Raw genomic sequence first — 19,146 nt, 5'->3', positions numbered from 1 at the left:
GCTTCTGAGAGATTTACAAAACCAAGTTTGTCAACCACTGAAAGTAAAATTGAAAGGTCACAGACAATTAAAAGGTACAGGTTTCAATCTCAGGATTAAAAAGGTTCCAACAAGAGGAATATTTACAATGGAACAATGAGGAAAATGTTTTGTTACAGACAGAAACATGGAAAATATGCTGTTGAAAATTGTTGGCTCTGAAATAAATACAATCCAGACTGAGACTATTAAAAATATCAAAGTGATCTACCATGTGCCAACTCTATATTCTTCTGTTGTTTGTTATAAAGAAAATCCATTATTGAATATAATGCAGTTCTGGTTAAATTATCAGAGACATTTTCTGTATGCAAACTGTAGCTTACTGCATGCTGTATATTCTTCTCTCACAATTTTAGTACACTTCCATCATAGACCCACAGGCATAGAATTAGAAGGAAATTTGGAGTAATATTTTAACTTGCTAACCAAGGTACAAATTGCTTCCAAAATAGTCATTTGATTCATTTCTATTTAGCACCTATTACAAGCAAGATTTTTTTGGATGGCAAAATAAGAGATACAAAAAATATTCCAAGATGTTCATGGCCTGTTAGGTAGAAGAAAGTATCCTTGTCCCCTGGCCACCATTATGCATGCCTCTGAAGAGTGACAGCTCACTACATTGCAAGGAAATCCATCCCTCAGTGGGCAGCTCAATAATTAGGAAGGTGCATGTTACACCTAACTTCATGGTAACTAACCTTAATTTTGTCTTCTGAAATAAGATGGAACATACCTAATCCATCTTCTTTAGTGTAGCATTTTGAAGATTTTGAGAGGAATTTCCTATGTCTTGTAAGGGTTCTGTCTCCTTCATGTAGCAATTTTACTTCACCTTTAAATTTACCACCCTTTACTGTCCTTGGGGATTTTAAGAATTATTTCATATCAATTCAGTGAGCTTAACTGTTAAATATCCAATATCATACTTAAAATAAAACAGCATCTTCAAATTATGACAGTCAAAAAACAAGAGCGATATAGCATTCAATTGGAATCAATTTGGGATTATCCTTTTGTAATTAGACTAGCGATGACTAACAACAGATGTTTGGGGGGGGAAAGGATGAAGCATCTAAGGCTTGCCAACACTATTTGAGGGGAGAGGGCATGATAAATCTTTTATAATGAAACACATGTGCTCTAAGACAAGGACTGAACTTGATATCCTAAAATACTTAAATCTAGTGGTTTAAAAGTCACAAGATTAATTAGGTCATGTTTTAGAAATGATGCTACAGTCTAAATTTCTCATTGGCGAGAAAGAACTCTGCTGTCTTTAATGAATAAAAACAAGGGACTAACTCAAATATGTTAATTTTTCTGCTAGTGGTTATACATTTGGCACCTTTTGAAGCTGTCACTACCACACCCAGGATAATTTAAATTCAGGAAACTCTATTTAGCCTCTGAAAAGCCCCCTCAAATCCCGCGTCCATGCAAGAACACAAAGCCAAGGGTACACTAAAAAAAGAGAGACTGTTTTATTGTGACATTTATGACATGGACCCCTTGTTGACAGGAATGACCGAGGGTAATCTTGGCATATTGCACAGGTGTGATGAAGGATGCACTGGTGATCCTCTGGCTGCTGAGGCTGCTGCTTGGTCCTCCCAGACCTCCATGCACGCATGGGCCAGTCACAGAAATTTCCTTACCACTTGGTGTATACAATTAACAAGTCTTTGGTCTTAATAAGCACCATTACAAACCCTCACATTAAGGGCATTATTATTCTAGTTTATAAATGTTTCAATGATAAAAAATAGCACGATTACAGTATACACACACTTAATTTACATGTAATGTATTATGCTCATAACTGAGATAAGCTACTGAACTAACTTTGGTTGATTGAAATTAATGAAGTATTTGAACTGAATATTTGTAATTTGGTTTCTAAGTTGTGTAAATATTACAGTGCATTTATAGATCTAGTTTGAGAATTTACTAGCACCAAATAGATATTATAATTGGCCAACCTAGTACTTGTATTTGGAGAAGCAAAGTTTAAAAATTTGGAAAATACAGAGCAGTCCATCGATTGAAAGCACATTCCTGTACATCAGCTAGAAGGATGACACGTCAGCAGGAATGGCAGACCCCCAATAAAATACGTGTCCCAGTTTTCAAGAGTCAACACATATGACAAGGTAGCTCAGCTACACACATGAGAAGCCTGAGAAAGTGGTTGTTTTGAACTAGGGTAGTCACCTGTACCTCACTTTTTGTAATATAAGAATAGTGCTTATTTATAGAAATTTATTTGGTGAAAGATTGTACCTATGATATGAAGATTCTGATTGGGGGAAAAATTCAGTTCTACCTATCTATCGTTGGTTGTTTTTCTTTTTTTAATTATTTGGTCTCTGTATGGTGAATTAATGAAGCAAAATCTGAATTTTCATCTTCAGATTATCACCCAGTTCACCACTGAGGTAGTCTTTGTCATATTTATCTTCTAGCTGATTAAGTTCTTTCTTTTTATAAAGTGGAGTACTACTGATTTGTAATGAATAGGTTCCAGCCACTGGCTTCTTCTTGGTGAAGTGGAGGTAGCTGATCCCTTCCTTTTGGTTGATTTTGAAGAAGCCATTTTCGTTTCCAGATTCGATCAAGTATTTGTTGTGATTCGTCAGAGTCGTCAGGGCCGGAAGGAGTTCCAGGATTCGGACCTTGTTGCTGATGTGGGAAATATTGAAAGCAAACATGGCCGTCTTCTCAACATCCCAACTTGCGAGACTCACGTTGGTTTCTATCTCAGGCTGGTCCTGGAAAGACACATGGCAGTGTGTTAAATTAATTGAAAATATGCCACTTATTTCTCATATTAAGGAAAAAGTGACTCGAATCTCCCACTAATACAGCCTTTTCATGTTGTATATACCATGTCGAAAATGCAGATTTTCATAAAACACTTTGTTTAAATCACAAATGTGTTAAACTGGCACATATTTATGATAATAAAAAACATTAAACTGTCAAGAGGAAAGTCAAGTTGAAATGACTTGGTGGTCTTCTAATGCAGGTGTCCCAAAGTGTACTCCCTGGACCAGCAGCATCAGCATCACCGGGGAATCTGAGAAACGCAAATTCTCGGTGCCACCTGAGACCTACTGAATCAGAAACCCTGGGGGTGTCTCCCCAAACTCCATGTTAACAAGGCTTCCAGATGATTCAGACGCACGCTCGAGGTTGGAAACCACTGTTTCAATAGACTATTTTCTTTCTGTAGACTTATCTCCTTTCCCAAACCACAGCGGATGAGTTGGAGCACCAATGCTAAGAAAGAACCAGCCTATTTCCATTTTGTTCACTGACACAAAATCATCTCCTCTGAAGGACACGCCTAGGAACCTACTTCCTGACTCTGATGATCTGCTAATATTCAATGCTTTTCACCTGGCTTCTTGCTTGCCTCTCTGGGACCACATGTGTTGGATTCTCCGGGCCTGGAGCCAGAGGTCTGGGTGAATATCTGTGCATTTCTGAGTTGACTGAAAGGCTGCAGCAGCCGTAGGCTAAGAAAACCAGGCTGCTTGAGCTCCATGTTGTTTTTGTCTAGAATCCAAGTTCCCTCACACTCCACATGGCTCTTTTCAGTAGAGGAGCCTCTAGCTTTCCGAACTTGGCGTCCCCGTGGAGAGAGCACTATGTCACTTCACGATTCTGCCCACTTGCTGTCCTGGATCTCAGACCTTGCTTTTCAGCAGACTTTGGGTGGGTGTTTGACTTTCTTTTTGGCGAGACAGAGGAAATGAGCAAGTATGTGAAAGCCTTCGAATGGCCACTCCCTAAAAGCAGCAAGAAACTCCAGAGAGTCCCACAGACTCTTGTAAAATGCAGCCTAGAGCTCAGGGAATGTCTGGATTTTCTCCCCAGGGAGCTTTTTCACACTTTGGAACATCCTTGGAGGAAACCACAGGCATCTGGAAGGCCCTTCTGCAACAGGAGACATGAGGAGAAACTACCTTCTGACCTACCTCAATGTTGGAGGCATCTGTTCCGTTTGCACTTCTCCGCTTCCTGCCCCGTTTGGGGTAGCCATTGATCTTACACTCATAACAAGCCTCCGGGGAGAGAGAATTGTCATCCATTTCACCGCTGGCAGGTGGCTCTGGGCCTCCTCGGCCCATGCCAATTCCAGAAACACAGTGCCTGTGGAAGGGAAGCACAGCCCTTTTTCATTAGAACTGGGAGATGAGGGAGGTGGTGCAAGAGTTCTGGTGAAGTGTGGACCCCACCTGGTGACACTGAGACATTGATTATTCGTCCATTAGGTGACTGGCTGGTTCTGAGAGCCACACTGAAGTCCTCTGTGTTTAGGCTCTGAGTCCCAGTTCCTGGAGTGGATTCCTTTCTACTATCTCTCAAGGTCCTGTTTTGCATGTTTATTTGCCCCTACATTTCTGCCCCCCTCCCCCACTGTACCAGGTGTTTTGCTGTCCTTATGCTGCTGGGGAGGGGACATGGAGTAGAAAGAGGAAGAGTGGGGATGAGGGAGATCATGTGACTTGGGGGGGGGGAAATGTCTTCTATTTATGAAACAGAAAGTGAGAAAGGTATGAGATGTCTGTGTTCAGTTCCTTGTCCTCTTCCTGTTTCAGTGACCCCATCACCACCACCTCCACCACTACCCCACTCACCAGCCCTCATCACTTCAGCTTCTGAGCACTTTCTATTGTTTGACCACTCATTTTGGCTGAAGCTACTGAAGGTATAAAGAAAGTTCTAGGTAGAACTGAAGTTGACTTAGAAATAAACTGTAAAGATGTGCAATGTATAAAATGCATGTATTAGAGCTTGCCCAACTATGGGAAATTGTTTCAAGTCATTCAAAACCACTAGGGCCATTGGCTCTGACTCATGTGAGGCTAGATAAACAAACCCATGCCCAAGAGAGAACTAGTTCAGCTGTTTTTCTTTGCCTTTCAGTTATCAAAGCCAAGTTACGAAGGGAGGCTTGCATGTTTCACAAGTACCTTGTTTTGTTATTCTGCTTACTATTTCATAGGCCTCTTGGAATGTATTTACCAGGCTCCTTTTTCAAAATGTGTTGAAATATCTGAATGATCCTAGGAGTCTTTATTTTGGGGCAGGGTCCACTCTAGTGATTCATAGAGAAGCGCAAACTATTAGAAGTGGGTAGATTTCCACTAATGGGTCACAATGAAGACCAAATATTTATCACTTTTTCTGTATTAATTGGCCTATTTTTATAACCCATTTTTCTTGATGCTCTTGAGATTCAAAATATAATGCCGATAAGCAGACTACTTTTTGTGTTTTGCAGCAATGTATGGGTTCATACTAGTTTTTGCAATCCTGCCAGAGCCCAGTACTTTTCCTTTTTTCTTCCTTTATCTTGCTGCATGAAATGTGCAGAAACAAAATGGATGAAATGATGACTGCTCATCATGTGTGTGTGTGTGTGTGTGTGTGTGTGTGTGTGTGTCTATTCACATAATGATTAAGTTATTGGAAGAAAAATCCCAAATTTGCAGGCTTTGGTTCTTTTCTCAGAACTCCTTTCCAGTATTTTCATATCCCTGGAACACCACTTACAAGAAGTGTGACTACAAAGTCCCACTGGCCAGAAGCCAGTTTGGAGTGTCACAATTTTTGCTGGGAAAATGGTTCTGGCATTCAACTTATAAAGAATGAGACTACTGAGAGCCAGACACAAACATCTGGGAATTTGTTTCCTATTGCTGGCATTCTGTGTGCTTCCCATGAAACATTCTTTCACCTTCAAGTCTACACAGACCCAAAATGAATTGCTTGATGTTTGTGTGTCAAGAAATCAAAGGCCAGTACATTACACTAATTTGATATATACATATATGCGTATTATGGAATATGTGATTTTGTGGGATGTGTATGTGTGGCTGTACATGTGTGTATGTATATTTCATGTCTATGTGTTCCTAATGAAAATGTTAAAATTTGAGTTCCTTAACAGCATAGACAACACTACATGGACATCCAACTCTAGATTAATTCAGCAGGAAAAAAGGCCTACACAGTGAAAACTTACCACTAAACTTTTAAATTACTGGCTAAAAAAAAAATATGTCTTTTCTTCCCCAACAGTCACACATACAATGTGGTAAAGTATTCTACCAGGAGGATACAATAATTATTTTAGCTCTCGTATTTTATGCTCTTTTGGTAATTCTTTATGTAAACTTAAGTCTGAGATGTAAAATGTATTTTAAAGCCAGGTATCTTTGTGATTTCTCCTAACGGTAGCTAGAGGAGAAGGCATTTTAAGTCAAGAGAGAATCCTGCTTGCCTCAGGAGAAGGGGAGATCAGCAATATGCAGTGTGAGTCCAGTTCTGTCATGGGTCAGCCCCTGCATTTCTAGAGAAATGAATCACTTCCCAACAAGATGCGAAGATCAAGAGAAGGAGATAGAGACACCATATATCAAGGTATTTACAATTGGTTTCAGAGTCTATGAATTTCTAGAAATTTTGAGGTCTCCTTTCAAATAATATAGCCTAAAACCTTTGCAGAGCTAACCAGAATTAACTCCAGGATTATGAAAAGTATGGTTCTTCTCGACTAGGATGGGTCACTGTGAGTTAAATATACTTACTGATATTAGGAACAAGAGAGCCTCCGGCCACACCCTGGAAAAGCAGTGCTTACCCTTGGCCTATCCGGAAGTAACCAGGTGGGCAGCCACACAGGTAGCCACCCTCAGTGTTGGAGCAGCCGTAACTGCAGGGGGCCTGCGAAGAGCCACATTCATTGATGTCTTGGCACCCTCCACTGAACTGTTCGTACTGGAAGCCGGCGGGGCACATGCACTTGTAGCTGCCCAGAGTGTTGTGACAGGAGGCTCCTCCACAAATGTGTGCACTGAGGCACTCGTTCTCATCTGCAGGGAAAACCAGAAGACACTATGTGTGTGACACCGGCCAGACGTCTCTACTGGGGACCGCTGGCCAGCTGGCTCTCAGCCAGCACTCAGGAAGGTAGGGCGGGCCAAGGTGGTTGGGGCGGGGAGAGGGGGATGCGGACGTGGACGTGGCCTCTCGCCATGCAGTAGGCAAATGTGGTCGCTGAGGTCAAATGTGCCACGTGGAACGCATTAGGGGATGGCATTCCGAGGGCCGACAGATTCCAGTTCTCAGCTGAAGCCAACACTAGTGCGTTCCGCACCACACGAGCCTCCTGTGAAGAATGCGGGGCTGGTTCAAGGTTCAGGGTGGGAGGGAAGGAGTCCTGCAGTTCTCCATGAACGGGACCACAGTCTCCGAAGCAGAGACCAGCCATCCTCCTGGAGGCTGCTTTTCCAGTCCTCCGTTTTCAGGATGTGCAGGGCTGGCAAGGGCTGACATCCTGCAGGAAGTGTCTGCCCTGCTTGTACTTCCTTTTCAAAAATCTGCAAAAGCCCCCAGGTGCTTGTCCTGGGGATGAATAGTGCCTTCTGGTATGTCTGCTCCCATCTCTGAACGGGCCCCCCCTTATCCAAACCAGCCTCCTGCCCAGAGTGTCTGGGCCGTGTCTAAAGCAAAGTATGGCTGGAAGAGATTCAGTGCAGACTTCACGAGCAATAATTGGAAAAAACCCACAATAGAGACAGATGCTGCAGGACTGGCTACCCACGGGGACCTGCCAAGTCTGATGGTAAAAAGCAGGAAAAAGAAATCTGACTTGAAAAATCAACTTGAGGGGAAAAACCTTGAGTATCTCTCTATTTCTAATTTATACTTTTTTAAAATCTCAAATAGATTTTTGTAGGCCTGCCTTCATAAGGGCAGGTTGCAAGCTTGCTGGTAAGACATTTCTTAATTGCTGTGGCCCATTTTCAGGCATATGTTCATTTGAACGCAGGGAGATTGGCCTGCACCTCACTCAGCAAATACTTCCAATGAAAGGGAGGAGGGGGGGAAACTTAAACGTAGCTAACATTTATTAGATGCCTATTGCATGACAGAATACGAGGTGCCTCACGTTCACTTACTTAACCTTCCTGAAAATTATGGGCAGAAGGTATTATAATCCCTGTTTTACTGATAAAGAAAGTGAGGCTCACAAAGCCCATCTGAGGTCTCCTGACAGCAGCAGCAGGACCGAGATGTACACCCAGGTCTGTCTGACCACAGCAGTCACGTGCTTTCCTTTAGACCACAATATCTCTCAAGAGACTAATCACCATTTAAACTGGTACTTCCTTTGCCCTTTAATTGGTTTTACCTTATTTGCTAAAGTAGATTCCTTTATACAGAACAAAATTGTTTCTAAGAAAAATCTGTTTTTAAGTTAGAGAAACAGGTGCATAAAAATGGTGGGCACAGGGTGATTGCATATGTATAATATTTATATTATTCCTTATATATCCCTTCCTTCCTCCTCTCCCTTCTCTCCTTCTTTCCTGTGTGGAAGGAATAGATATACAATAAGAAAGCCATTTGTTGAGCTGCCTGCTATGGCTCAGTGCCTAGCTACAGGTCTGTTTGGGAACCTTTATGTCCAAGGACTCTCAAGTATACACTTAAGATCATTTAGGCTCCAAAGTTCCTAGAACAGAAATAAATATGCCATTGTCTTTGTTCTTTTCCCCTTAGTTTAAATCAGAGATGAAGTGTGTGACAGATACCAGTGGAGACTATGGGCATCAAGGAATGAATGAGGAAATTAGGGGGTTTACATTGGTGGAAAGAATATCCCTGGGCTGGATGTCTTCTCCTTGTCCCTCATGTCTATCTCCAGACCCTGGAGGTTGAGCTGCATGGAGCATCAACAGGCTCCTCTCCTTTGTCCCATACTTTTGGTTGGGCTCAGCCATCCATTTCCTGCTGGGACTCTGATAAAATCTCTAAGGCCCATGTCTGTATATGTATGACAAGACCCATCAAAATAAAACTTAGATTTATTCTGTATTGTTCCAAAGGACAGAAATAGGACCAATGGTTAGAAGTAGAGGGAGGAATAGTTCATTTTCTATGAAAACAAAAACATTTCTAAGAATTAAAGTTTTCTATACCTAAATTGGGCTATCTTGGGAGAAAGTGAATGCCCTTCAAGATGGTATTTGAGTCAAACTAGGACAACCAAGGGAGTTTAGGGAAGGATTTGTGTTTTGGGAATGAGGCCAGACTAGATAATCTGTAAGGGTCTTTCTAGCCTTAAGGATCTATCTGTGTTAGTATAAATATCTATCCCAGCCAAGAACTCTCCTCCTCCTCTTTCACATTCTTTTCTATTTTACTATACCTTTTTTTATTCCTTGAAAGTCTAATAAAGTTTAAATTAAACTTGCTTATGTGCATTAGAGAACTGGGATGGAGCAGAGCAGGAATGAAGATAAGAAATTGGCAAATGTTCAGTGTTTATTGCTTGAAAATAGTCTGTTTGTGTACTCACCCTTTTCATCAATATACCAACACGATTTGTTTAACATGCTTTGCACTCTTCTGACCATTTCCATCCTGTGCACCCTGGACCAAAAGGCTCCAAGAGCAATTTTTCTGTACTCCAAAATCTTTGTTTTACTATCAGTTAATACTTAAAATTGGTGAGAGTTTTATCCTTTTTTAGAAAAAGAGACATTTTAATTTTATCGAAACAGCATTAGATTCTCCAAACACCCTCCTTGAAAGCAGACTGAAACCTACCCACTCTGTCCTGTAAAATCAGATTTTTGAGCATTAGGCTTGTATAGTGTTTGTTAGCTGTGGTGTTAAGGGAGAACCAGTAAGAGAATTCGAAAATGTAGGAGGGGCTTTCTTTTACAAATTTTCTCTGGGTCAACATGGCTCAACTCCAACTCCACCTGGAAGTTTGATATTTTCTAGAAAACAATGAGATGCAGTGGCCCCATGCAGTGGCCCCTTGCAGTGGCCCCTGACCCTAAACCCATCCATCTTCTAAGAGTGAAATTCTGGCTGCCTATGAGTGAGGATCCAGAGAGGGCTGGTTCAAAAGATCTCTGCTTTGTACAGCTCTGGGGAAGCCATTCTGGCCCGAGGCAATGCTCATTCTCAAGAATTATGAGCCCAGTTTGGGCTAGTATCTTTTGGACATCAAAAAATCCCAAACCTCTTACTGCTTCTTAATCTATTTATTCTAGAACTCCCAGCCAGAGATGATCTTCATGGGGCCAAAGGAGAGCCTCCAGGCAACGAAGACATGACCTGTCCATCTCCGCTATTCCTGGACTAAAGGTAGGAAGAGGAGAGGAAGGCTGTCAGTAAGTTGTGTAGTCTAAACTCTTCCAGCACTGGTGTCCTTTTAGTCAACCCTACTCACTTCTGCAAAACCGTGCCTTGAAAAGAATCAAACCAAATGAGAGAGATCCAGTTCTGATAAGTTAAAACACACCAAATGTATCTTCATTTGGAATAAAGCAAAGCATTGAGATGTGGAGCAGCCACCCACGAAACAGTAATCCTTGCCTCTTTGCTAAGGAAGGCTCTCTTCCCAAGAGTGTGGCAGCTAGAACAGCTCACCTGAGCACCAAGCTTGCAGTGGTGCTGTGTAGAGACTTGATGAATGAAAAACAAAACAAAACAAAAAAACAAGTGAACATGACACTTGAAAGGCAGCCCTAAGTAAGGAAGTTAGGGGCCTGGGGCTCCAGCTGCAAGCATGTCACAAAGGAACCAGGTTAAGGACAGACTTCTTTTCTTCCTTGGGCTTTGAGGTCTTTATAGTAAAATCAAGAGTTTGGGATAAATGGATCCGGGGTCCCTCTAAACTCACAGTGTTTGGATTCTCTGGTGTGCATTAAGATTATTTTCCCATGACATTATGAAATCAAAAATTACATAATTTCAATTTAATAAGTTCATGAGTCTCCCTTAATTTTCAAAAGAATTTAGTGATGATGAAAAAATTTGCTGTGTCTGCTGCTCACACTCTGCCCCAAAAGATGTGTAGAGCTGAATGGAACCACTTCTGTGTCTTCAGGCCGAGAGTCACTGAAAATAGCCTCTGGCTGGCTGATATTTTTCAGGCTGAGGTAGGATTCTGTTGGCCCTCATGTGTACCTGCAGTGTGGGCCAGTGACTCCATGCAGCAGAAGAGCAGGGGGACACTGAGAGTGAAGGGATTCTAGGGGCATTTCATTTCCGATGCTCTCCAAGTACCTTTATCATTATCTTTTTTCTTCGTTTGCTATTTTGCAAAGGCTACAACTTTCCTCTGGTTCCAACCAGGTGAGGGCAATTTTAAGTGAATATTGTTGATTTAATGACACGTTTAAAGTTTTCAGAAAGAAAGCAGTATTTTGACTCACAGGAGCCAGTGGTGATTCACCATAGTAACAAGGAAAAACTACTTACCGACACACTGGTTCCACTGGTAGTGCTGGAGATAGCCCTGGGGGCAGCTGCATCTGTAGCCCCCAATGATGTTCTGGCAGCCGTGCTGACAGCGATGGTTTCCTTCGCACTCATCCACATCTGAGAAGGACAGGAGAGCCGCTTCAGTCAGTTCAGCATCTGACTCTTGATTTCGGCTCAGGTCACGATCTCCTGGTTCATACGACTGAGTCCTGCATTGGGCTCTGCACTGACAGTACGGAGCCTGCTTGGGATTCTCTCTCTCTCCCTCTATCTCTCTGTCCCTCCCATAGTTGTGCTCTTGCTCACTCTCCCTCTCTCTCTCAAAATAAATAAACTTAAAAAAAAAAAAAAGAAAGTAGATCCAGCTTTAAGCCACATCAACATTTGTTTCAGAGTTGGTCTCTGAAGCAACATTTATATGCATGGTAAAGGGAAAGTCAATTTTAATAAGAAATCTGACCCCTAAAAAAGTATTCTTCCACCAAAACTTCAAGAATATGTGCTCTGGAGCTTTTGATAAGTCCAAGGAAAAAGACATTTAGATATCCCTGGTAAAGTCGGCAAGTAAAAATGATGAAGAAACTAAGGTAAGGCACAAGAGTACTCTATGGAATAGCTGTGTAAATGATTTGTATTTTTTTATTCATGCTAGAGTTAGAAACCAAAAGATGTCAGTACAAAAATAAAATCCTACAAAAAATTTCAAAATTTTAATTATATTATTATCAGAAGAGTCATTCTTCATATATTTAATCCACATTAGGGGAATTCTTTTATGACTCTGGATCCAATGACTAGAATATTAATGAATCAAATTCAGGAACCTAGCTATTTTTCTTGACTAGTTCATGCCCTATTAGATTACATTGATAACTGAGCAGATAAAGTCTTCACATATTGAGGAAAGGCACAGGTTTAGACATGATCAAGCATGAGACAAAAGATGGATCTCTAAGATATGATACCTGTGCCAACCAGGAAAAATATTCCCCATCTTCAGTTGGGTGATAGTCCTGTGCTCTGTTCTGCTATCCCACAGAGGGTGATAATGAAGATTTTGACAGTCACACAGATTATCTCCACCAGGAATTACCAGCTGCTTCAAGCTGAGGCCCCTACCCACCTTCACAGCTGGCGCCACTCTGATCAAGAGAGAATCCTCGCTGGCATTCACAGGTGAAGCTCCCAGGAGTATTCTGGCAAATACCCTTAGACCCACACAAGTTGATGTCAGAAGTGCATTCATTGTTATCTATAAGAAGCAGTTGGGGAAAAGTGGGAATTAAAATGGACTGAACTCACTTTCTGTTGTTTAAAAGGAAGAGAGAGGGATGATTCACTTTCTGTTGTACTCACTTTTTTTTTTTTTTTTTTTTGAGTTTTTGTCTTCTTATCCCAACAGAGGAACTAGAAAACAATTCCTTAAAGGAACAGCTACGTTTCCTATAGGGATTTTCCTCTCCACTTACCAATGCAGGCGGTATGGTGTTGGGTAAATCCAGGAGGACATTTACATGTGAAGCTGCCGATGGTGTTAACACACAGGAACTGGCAGTTGTGCTGCTTAGTTGCACACTCATCCAGATCTATTAAAAAATATGTAAGATGAGTATTGGAGTCAAACTGAGAGCACAGGTACCTAGCAACTGCCCTAGGAAGGAGTTCTGAGTTCTGACTTGTATGTCTCCAATGACTGTGGCCAGAATAGAGATGCAGTAAATGGCTGGGAGGAATCAAGCAAATAAAGGTTTGAAAGATAAAATGTGGTCTCCATTTAGACCAAAAAATGTAGCTCTTTGGGGGATCCAAGGAAATCCCAATTCCCTTCCGTGAGAGGAATGTAGGAATTTATCAACAAAGGAATTTCAAATAAATTGTGACATTTTAAATAAATTACACAATGAAGTAAAAGATTAGGGATTCTCAAAATTTTCCAGAGTGCTGAAAAGATATATTCAAGTTGAATTACAAAAAGAAATGTTGAGGCTGGAAATTAATTTGTTTGCTTAGGTCTTTTCTGTTTGCTGTTTTGAATCTGCTCAAATGAGGTGTTCAACCAAAGCAAATCAAACCAAACTGACTTCTTTTTTTTTTTAAAGATTCTCCTTTGGTAAAACAAAATTGAGCAATCAAGAAGGAAGCAAAGGTAAGAAAAACTCAGTCTGATAAGCCAATAGCACATTTAAAAACTGCCTACAGTATTTATGCAACATTATTTTCCATATTTCAATAAAATCCTCCGCTTTGACCAGGCTTCTTTCCTCATTGCCAGAATTTCTAGGCTCATTCTCAACTCCACTGCTGTTTAAAGACATCAAGAGATAGAAACTATGTTCCAGCTTTTAGCTGAATATTAATATAAAAAAAAAATCATGGTGTATTCAGGAACCAATCTACCTTCCTACCTTGTTTGGTCACTGCACACAGAGCTGTGCTTGCAGCTGAAGATAAGTGCCAGTTCCTGTCTAGAGTAACATCTGGAGGGGACCTAAACCAAAAGAACCTCCGAGCCCCCATATTTCTCCCAGTGCTGACTTCTCTCAAAATGGAGCCAGTCCCATGCTCTTTACATAGCTGTGGGGCTTGCTGTTTCTGCTTTTCTGGTTTCTACATTATCAGCAGCTCTGCGCCTCCTGACAGAAGGGTGGCCTCCCCTTTCTATGACTCAACGAGCCTTGCTAGAGCACTGTCACACATTTGCTGAAGCTTATCTGCACACAGGTGAGGGAGACAGCTCAGTGATTTCTGACACTATTTTCTAACTACAACATATTAAGAACAGCAACACTTGCTGTTCTCACTTCCAAGCACATCTTGGCTCTCCTTCTCTCCTCTTATCTGGATCCTACCCAGCTCTCATGGGGGGAAGTGCTGGTCCCACATCTCCCCTGGGCTATCCTTTGAGGCTCTTTTCTGTCAGTTTCAATAGTACATGTATCTGCACCACACGGTTTGATCTTTAGTCCTATGTGCCAAATATGTGGAAGAATCTAGACCTCATGAGAACAATAGGAGAAAGGGACTTATGTTGTAAAAGGATCTGTAAAAATCATGTCCCTGCTCTTCCCACTCCTAAAACCACAAAGAAACTGTTACTTGTGCTTTTTTACATTGTGAAAAAACACAGTTACTACAGTACATTTAATTTCCAGTTTTTCTCTTTTTAGACATTTTTAAGGATTTTCTGCTCCCACAGGCTAGAAAAATGCTGTAAATTTGTTCTGCTTGGTACAGATAGTATCCACGCTGAGAGGTGTTTTCTCTTTAATTTGGTTCTCTATTTCCATGAATAAGTTTATTGCTCTGAGCTCTAGCCTTACCTTGCCCAGAGCTCATTGTGATCCACAGATTGAGAAGTTCTATGCTTGAGAAGAACAAAGCTGTAAACAACTCTTATATTAAGAGAGTCAGAATGTTTAACTACGTCTCTCAACTTCCTCTCCCCAAATTACAGGATTATATAGGATTTGTGCTGCATAGGGAAACCTCATGCATTGTTCATTATGTCATCCTATATTATAAGCCTCTTAATTCTCTCTAAGCAGACACAAGAAAGGGGTTGAGGGTCCTAATTCTCTTTGCTCTCCACTTCCATTCCACCCCACCATTTAACTTCCCTTGTTTGCTTTTTGCTCCATCAAGGTTTCGTGGCAGTACTTTCTAGCTCTTATTCTACCATCTGGTCTACCTTTCCTGTTCCAAATCCCTCCCTTTTAAAATTACCCTTAAGTCTGATTCACTTGTGCTGTTATTCACTCAATATGTGAAGTTCGTATTGTTGAGGAAGATGTTTCTTGGAGTAAATTTACACCAACAAAATTTTCCAAAGGGTAACTTCTGGTTGAGGAGGGATTTCCACATAAAGTTCTGCTGTTTCTTAATTCTTTATGATATTTATGGCTTAGATAAGCTCTTGGAGGGCAGGAATGGCCCTATTTGGCAGAACAAAAACCTAGACAAAGTGTTTACTTAGGTAGGCACAATGTCTTCTAGGCACCGATTAATCTGAGGATGGACAATGCTGGAGGCTTGGGCTCTAGTTGTTGGATAGATTGGCTATCTAAATATGATAAACAGAAAGCAGAAAGGAAATAATCAAGTAGGAATCTGCCCCACCTGGGCCTTACAGAGCTGGCTCTGTTGTCTCCGACACCCTCATGGGCCACTCCTATGGATGCCCAAGGGGCAGGCAGTGAGGATGGCTGTTGCCAGAGGTCCCCAGCAATCTCCCTGGCCTCAACCTCCAGCCAGCCAGCATAGGAGTGGGTGGCAGGGAGGTCCCAGGGAGGAACTAACTCCAGGGAAGCACCTCTTGCCAGTGGGGGGGGGTTTTTCAGCTTGCCTATGGATTCCTCAAATGCACAAGGAATACAACCATGTGCCCAGAAGGCAGGTGAGTGGGTGCAGGCAAATTCTACTTTACCTTTGCAGCTCCTTCCATCCTCCTGCAGAATGTAGCCTTTCGGGCAAGAACACTGGAAACTCCCTTCTGTATTTTTGCAGATAAAATTGCAGGGTTTGGGGGCCTGGTTACACTCATTCAGATCTATGATCAAAAAGAGACAGTGTGACCATCCACCCTAAAATAGGGTCTAACAGAGAATTTTAGCTTTGGAAAAGAAAAGGTAAACTCTGTGTTGTCTTTGATCATTGTCTTATGTTTTCCTATGAAATTACATAGGCTTTTTAGTGTTTCAGTTTGAGGATTTATATTTTTTTCCCATAATATATAATTTCCACTCAGAATAATTATCTGAACATCAAAAATACAGACTTACCTATGCAGGAAGTTCCAGTTATATCTGTAGTGTAGCCATTTTTACATATGCAATGATATGATCCTCTGTCATTGATGCATTCCCCATTTCGGCAAACATCATGAATAACCTTGCATTCATCAATATCTGTTAATTTAACAGTCAGAAGTTAAAATAAGAAAGACATTATAAAATGGACATTAATATGTAGAGGTGATGTCACTGTAAATATTAAAAAACTGTTACTGTATTATAGACCTAAGAAATTAAGCCAAAGAAATGACAGCATGAATTTCATACGTAATGGTAACTATAACAAAAGGCAAATGAATAACTGCATTGGATGAGAGTATAATAACTAATCAGGCTAGGGGAACGCTTTAAAAAGAATTGGGGGGTGCCTGGGTGGCTTGGTTGGTTAAGCTCCTGACTTTGGCTTAGGTCATGATCTTGCAGCTCATGGGTTCGAGCCCCACATCAGGCTCAATGCTGTTAGCTGGAGCCTGGAGCCTGCTTCAGATTCTGTGTCTGCCCCTCCCCACTCCTGCACATGTGCGTGATCTCTCTCTTTCTCTCTCAAAAATAAACAAACATTAAAAATATTTTTTAAAAAGAATTGGTTTTCTAAATTTACAGTTTTCCCCTCTGGGTCTATAGAACAACCATCTCATCCAGACATATTTAGCTCCTTGCTCTATCTCATGCCATCAAGCAAGCTTGATCCATAAATGGATCATAGCAGTAGATTCTTTTGACCAAAAAAAAAAAAAAATCCATTTTTTTTCTAATATTGCTTGTCCAGAGTAAGGAGGAAGGTTCTTTTCTTTTTGTTGTATTTACAGTTAATCCCCCAAAATATCACATTGCATAATATTGGGGAAATGGGACCAAACATCCCTTGGTAAGGGAAGCACTAAGGCTCTGGGGTGGGTCACTGGGCTGGGTTTTGCAGCCTGATAAGGAACAGAGATCTTAATCCCAGCTCCACCACAGGGAGAAAGACTTGGTCAACATGTACTGTGGAGCGTGAAACCTGCTGTCCTTCCACATCGTGACCCACCTGTCTCCTTAGTGATTGGTGGGGTGCCAAGACTAAATGAGTTCTTAGCCTTTAATTGCCAAACAACCATTTTATTGCAACAGATGTTATTTTTCCGAATTCTTTCAAGTTTACTCTGAAATGCAATGTGCCTACCCTGACTGGTTTCAAGAAGTGAATCTTCTCCACCGTCTCATTTTCACATCCTCAGAAGAATCATAAATTGCTTTTGGTTACCCTGCCTAATCTATCCAGCTGTGTGCCTCCACACATCCAGTTCTATTATTCCACCTTTGGCCACATCTTTCAACCATCAACACAAATCCTGCTTACTCTCCTTCTTCTCCGCTCACTTCCAATCCCTTCCCAAGGAGCTCTAAGAGTCTCTCTCCGTTCTATTTCACGAGAATAGCTTGCGCTATTCCAGAGGCAACTGTGTTTTAATTGCCAGTATATCAGCATTGTTTATACTTCTTTCATGCAGTATATTTTGGCCAATTTTACGAGTGCAAATACATATGGGTGGACTAGTCTAGGAATTTAGTGATCGTTTATTCCAAGGTTTATCTAAAAAATTACATTCCGAGTAACCAGTAACTGACTTATAACAAACCTCTGTTTAAAAGTTGAGGACTCCTTGTATTGCAGGGGCAGGGACCCAAGCACATACAACTTAATCAGATGGATCAAGGACACTTTAGCAGCCTGGCCTTGATTGTCTAAAAGATTACAATAGATAATTGTACAAAGATACAATAAAGGGTTTTTGTTGATGTATAAACCATGCAACTCAGCCTAAGCCCATACTGTAGATTCCATATTCTCAACTGTTTTTCAGAAAACAAACAGATTCCCTGCAAGTATTTTTGGACCATAAGTGAAGTACCTGCTCCATTGGTCATAAATCCTCGGCCATGGGGGCAGAGTTTTTTGAAGGCCACAGTACCCTGGAAAGGGCAGATCTCACAGTGGGGGCCCCAGCCTCTCCCGCCATCACAGCAGCACTCAGACTTGGTGACAGGGTTCCTGTTGCTCGAGCCGATCTGACACATGTTCTGGAGCACTTCTGTGAAGCAGTACCCTTCCCGGTTGTCTGGAAGGGACGTTACATTGCACAGAGGGTTTTTATGGAGCTTTATGAGCATAACAATGTATTAAGAATTTGGTCAAACATAAAACCCAAAAAGGATACAACACTTTACCCTGGGTGAGAAGAAGCAATAAAGGAAAGCTGGAAACAGCAGTAAGAGAGAAAGGATGACATCTGAGGGAAACAAGACAAGAAATTCAGTAAGTGGGCAGGAAGGTATTAGCGTGCGCAAGGTTATATCTCTATCTGCTCTCAGAAATATGGAGGGATAGTCATGCTGCAGAGACAGGGGCAGAAAAACACATGGAATCGGACCCTGAGCACCAAGGGCTTAAAAAGGCAGCGGAGAAAGAAATTCCAAACAAGTGATTCATTGATACAATTAGTGAAGGAAGAATTTAGCTTCAGGGTGGTGCTAAGCCCCATGGACAATCACAGTCATTAAGTCATTTCCAAAATATGAACCTGCCTCAAATGTTAACAATTTCTATTATTTCAAATAAGCGATGTGGGTGACAAGCATCCCAGCATGAAGTTCAGGGTTACGAAATCATCCTGTTTGTGCTCACCAAGACACTCGTCCTGAGTAGGGCTGGCCGTGAACCCATCATTGCACTCGCAAGTGTAGCTCCCCCGGGTGTTGAGGCAGCGCCCGTTCTCACAGATCCCCGGCTTGGTCTGGCACTCATTCTCATCTGTGTGGTGTGATCGAAAGATCAGAAACAAGAGCAGTCACCTGACTACTTTGTACAGGGATAGATTGATTCTTTCTTTCTCTTTCTTTCTTTCTTTCTTTTGAAATTTGTGAATAGATATCCTTCTCACACAGCTCTCAATTCAAAAGGTACAAAAGACTATTGAGCAAAAGTGCCCCTTCCTCCCTTATTCCTCAGCCACCAAACACCCCTCCTGGGAGG

General features: G+C 41.5%; 1 protein-coding gene and 1 long non-coding RNA gene across 4 annotated transcripts in view; one reads left to right on the top strand and one right to left on the bottom strand.

Annotated features, from left to right (window-relative positions):
- Nucleotides 1-12,574, top strand: part of LOC106967218 (uncharacterized) — a 49,179-nt gene extending 36,605 nt beyond the window's left edge. For both annotated transcript variants that reach the window (XR_008299190.1, XR_008299189.1), the window contains exons 2-6: nucleotides 3,071-4,417; nucleotides 6,295-6,477; nucleotides 6,936-7,026; nucleotides 10,128-10,221; nucleotides 12,383-12,574. This is a non-coding gene — a long non-coding RNA (uncharacterized LOC106967218). The remainder of the gene's footprint in view (nucleotides 1-3,070; nucleotides 4,418-6,294; nucleotides 6,478-6,935; nucleotides 7,027-10,127; nucleotides 10,222-12,382) is intronic.
- FBN1 (fibrillin 1) overlaps nucleotides 1,503-19,146 on the bottom strand; it is a 232,223-nt gene continuing 214,579 nt past the window's right edge. Inside the window, exons 57-66 of one of the 2 annotated variants that reach the window (XM_027067205.2) lie at nucleotides 18,799-18,924; nucleotides 18,026-18,232; nucleotides 16,122-16,247; nucleotides 15,767-15,889; nucleotides 12,813-12,929; nucleotides 12,467-12,595; nucleotides 11,341-11,460; nucleotides 6,698-6,929; nucleotides 4,026-4,200; nucleotides 1,503-2,813 (exon numbers count right to left, since the gene is read on the bottom strand). In XM_027067205.2, the coding sequence (XP_026923006.1) occupies nucleotides 2,424-2,813; nucleotides 4,026-4,200; nucleotides 6,698-6,929; nucleotides 11,341-11,460; nucleotides 12,467-12,595; nucleotides 12,813-12,929; nucleotides 15,767-15,889; nucleotides 16,122-16,247; nucleotides 18,026-18,232; nucleotides 18,799-18,924 (1,745 nt within the window). In that variant the 3' untranslated portion in view covers nucleotides 1,503-2,423. The remainder of the gene's footprint in view (nucleotides 2,814-4,025; nucleotides 4,201-6,697; nucleotides 6,930-11,340; nucleotides 11,461-12,466; nucleotides 12,596-12,812; nucleotides 12,930-15,766; nucleotides 15,890-16,121; nucleotides 16,248-18,025; nucleotides 18,233-18,798; nucleotides 18,925-19,146) is intronic. The other variant, XM_027067206.2, reaches the window with a different exon arrangement.

This window comes from Acinonyx jubatus, chromosome B3 (assembly GCF_027475565.1).
Source record: "Acinonyx jubatus isolate Ajub_Pintada_27869175 chromosome B3, VMU_Ajub_asm_v1.0, whole genome shotgun sequence".
Lineage (NCBI taxonomy): Eukaryota > Metazoa > Chordata > Mammalia > Carnivora > Felidae > Acinonyx > Acinonyx jubatus.
Note: the sequence above shows the minus strand (reverse complement) of the source record. Positions and strands in the feature narration are given on the sequence as shown.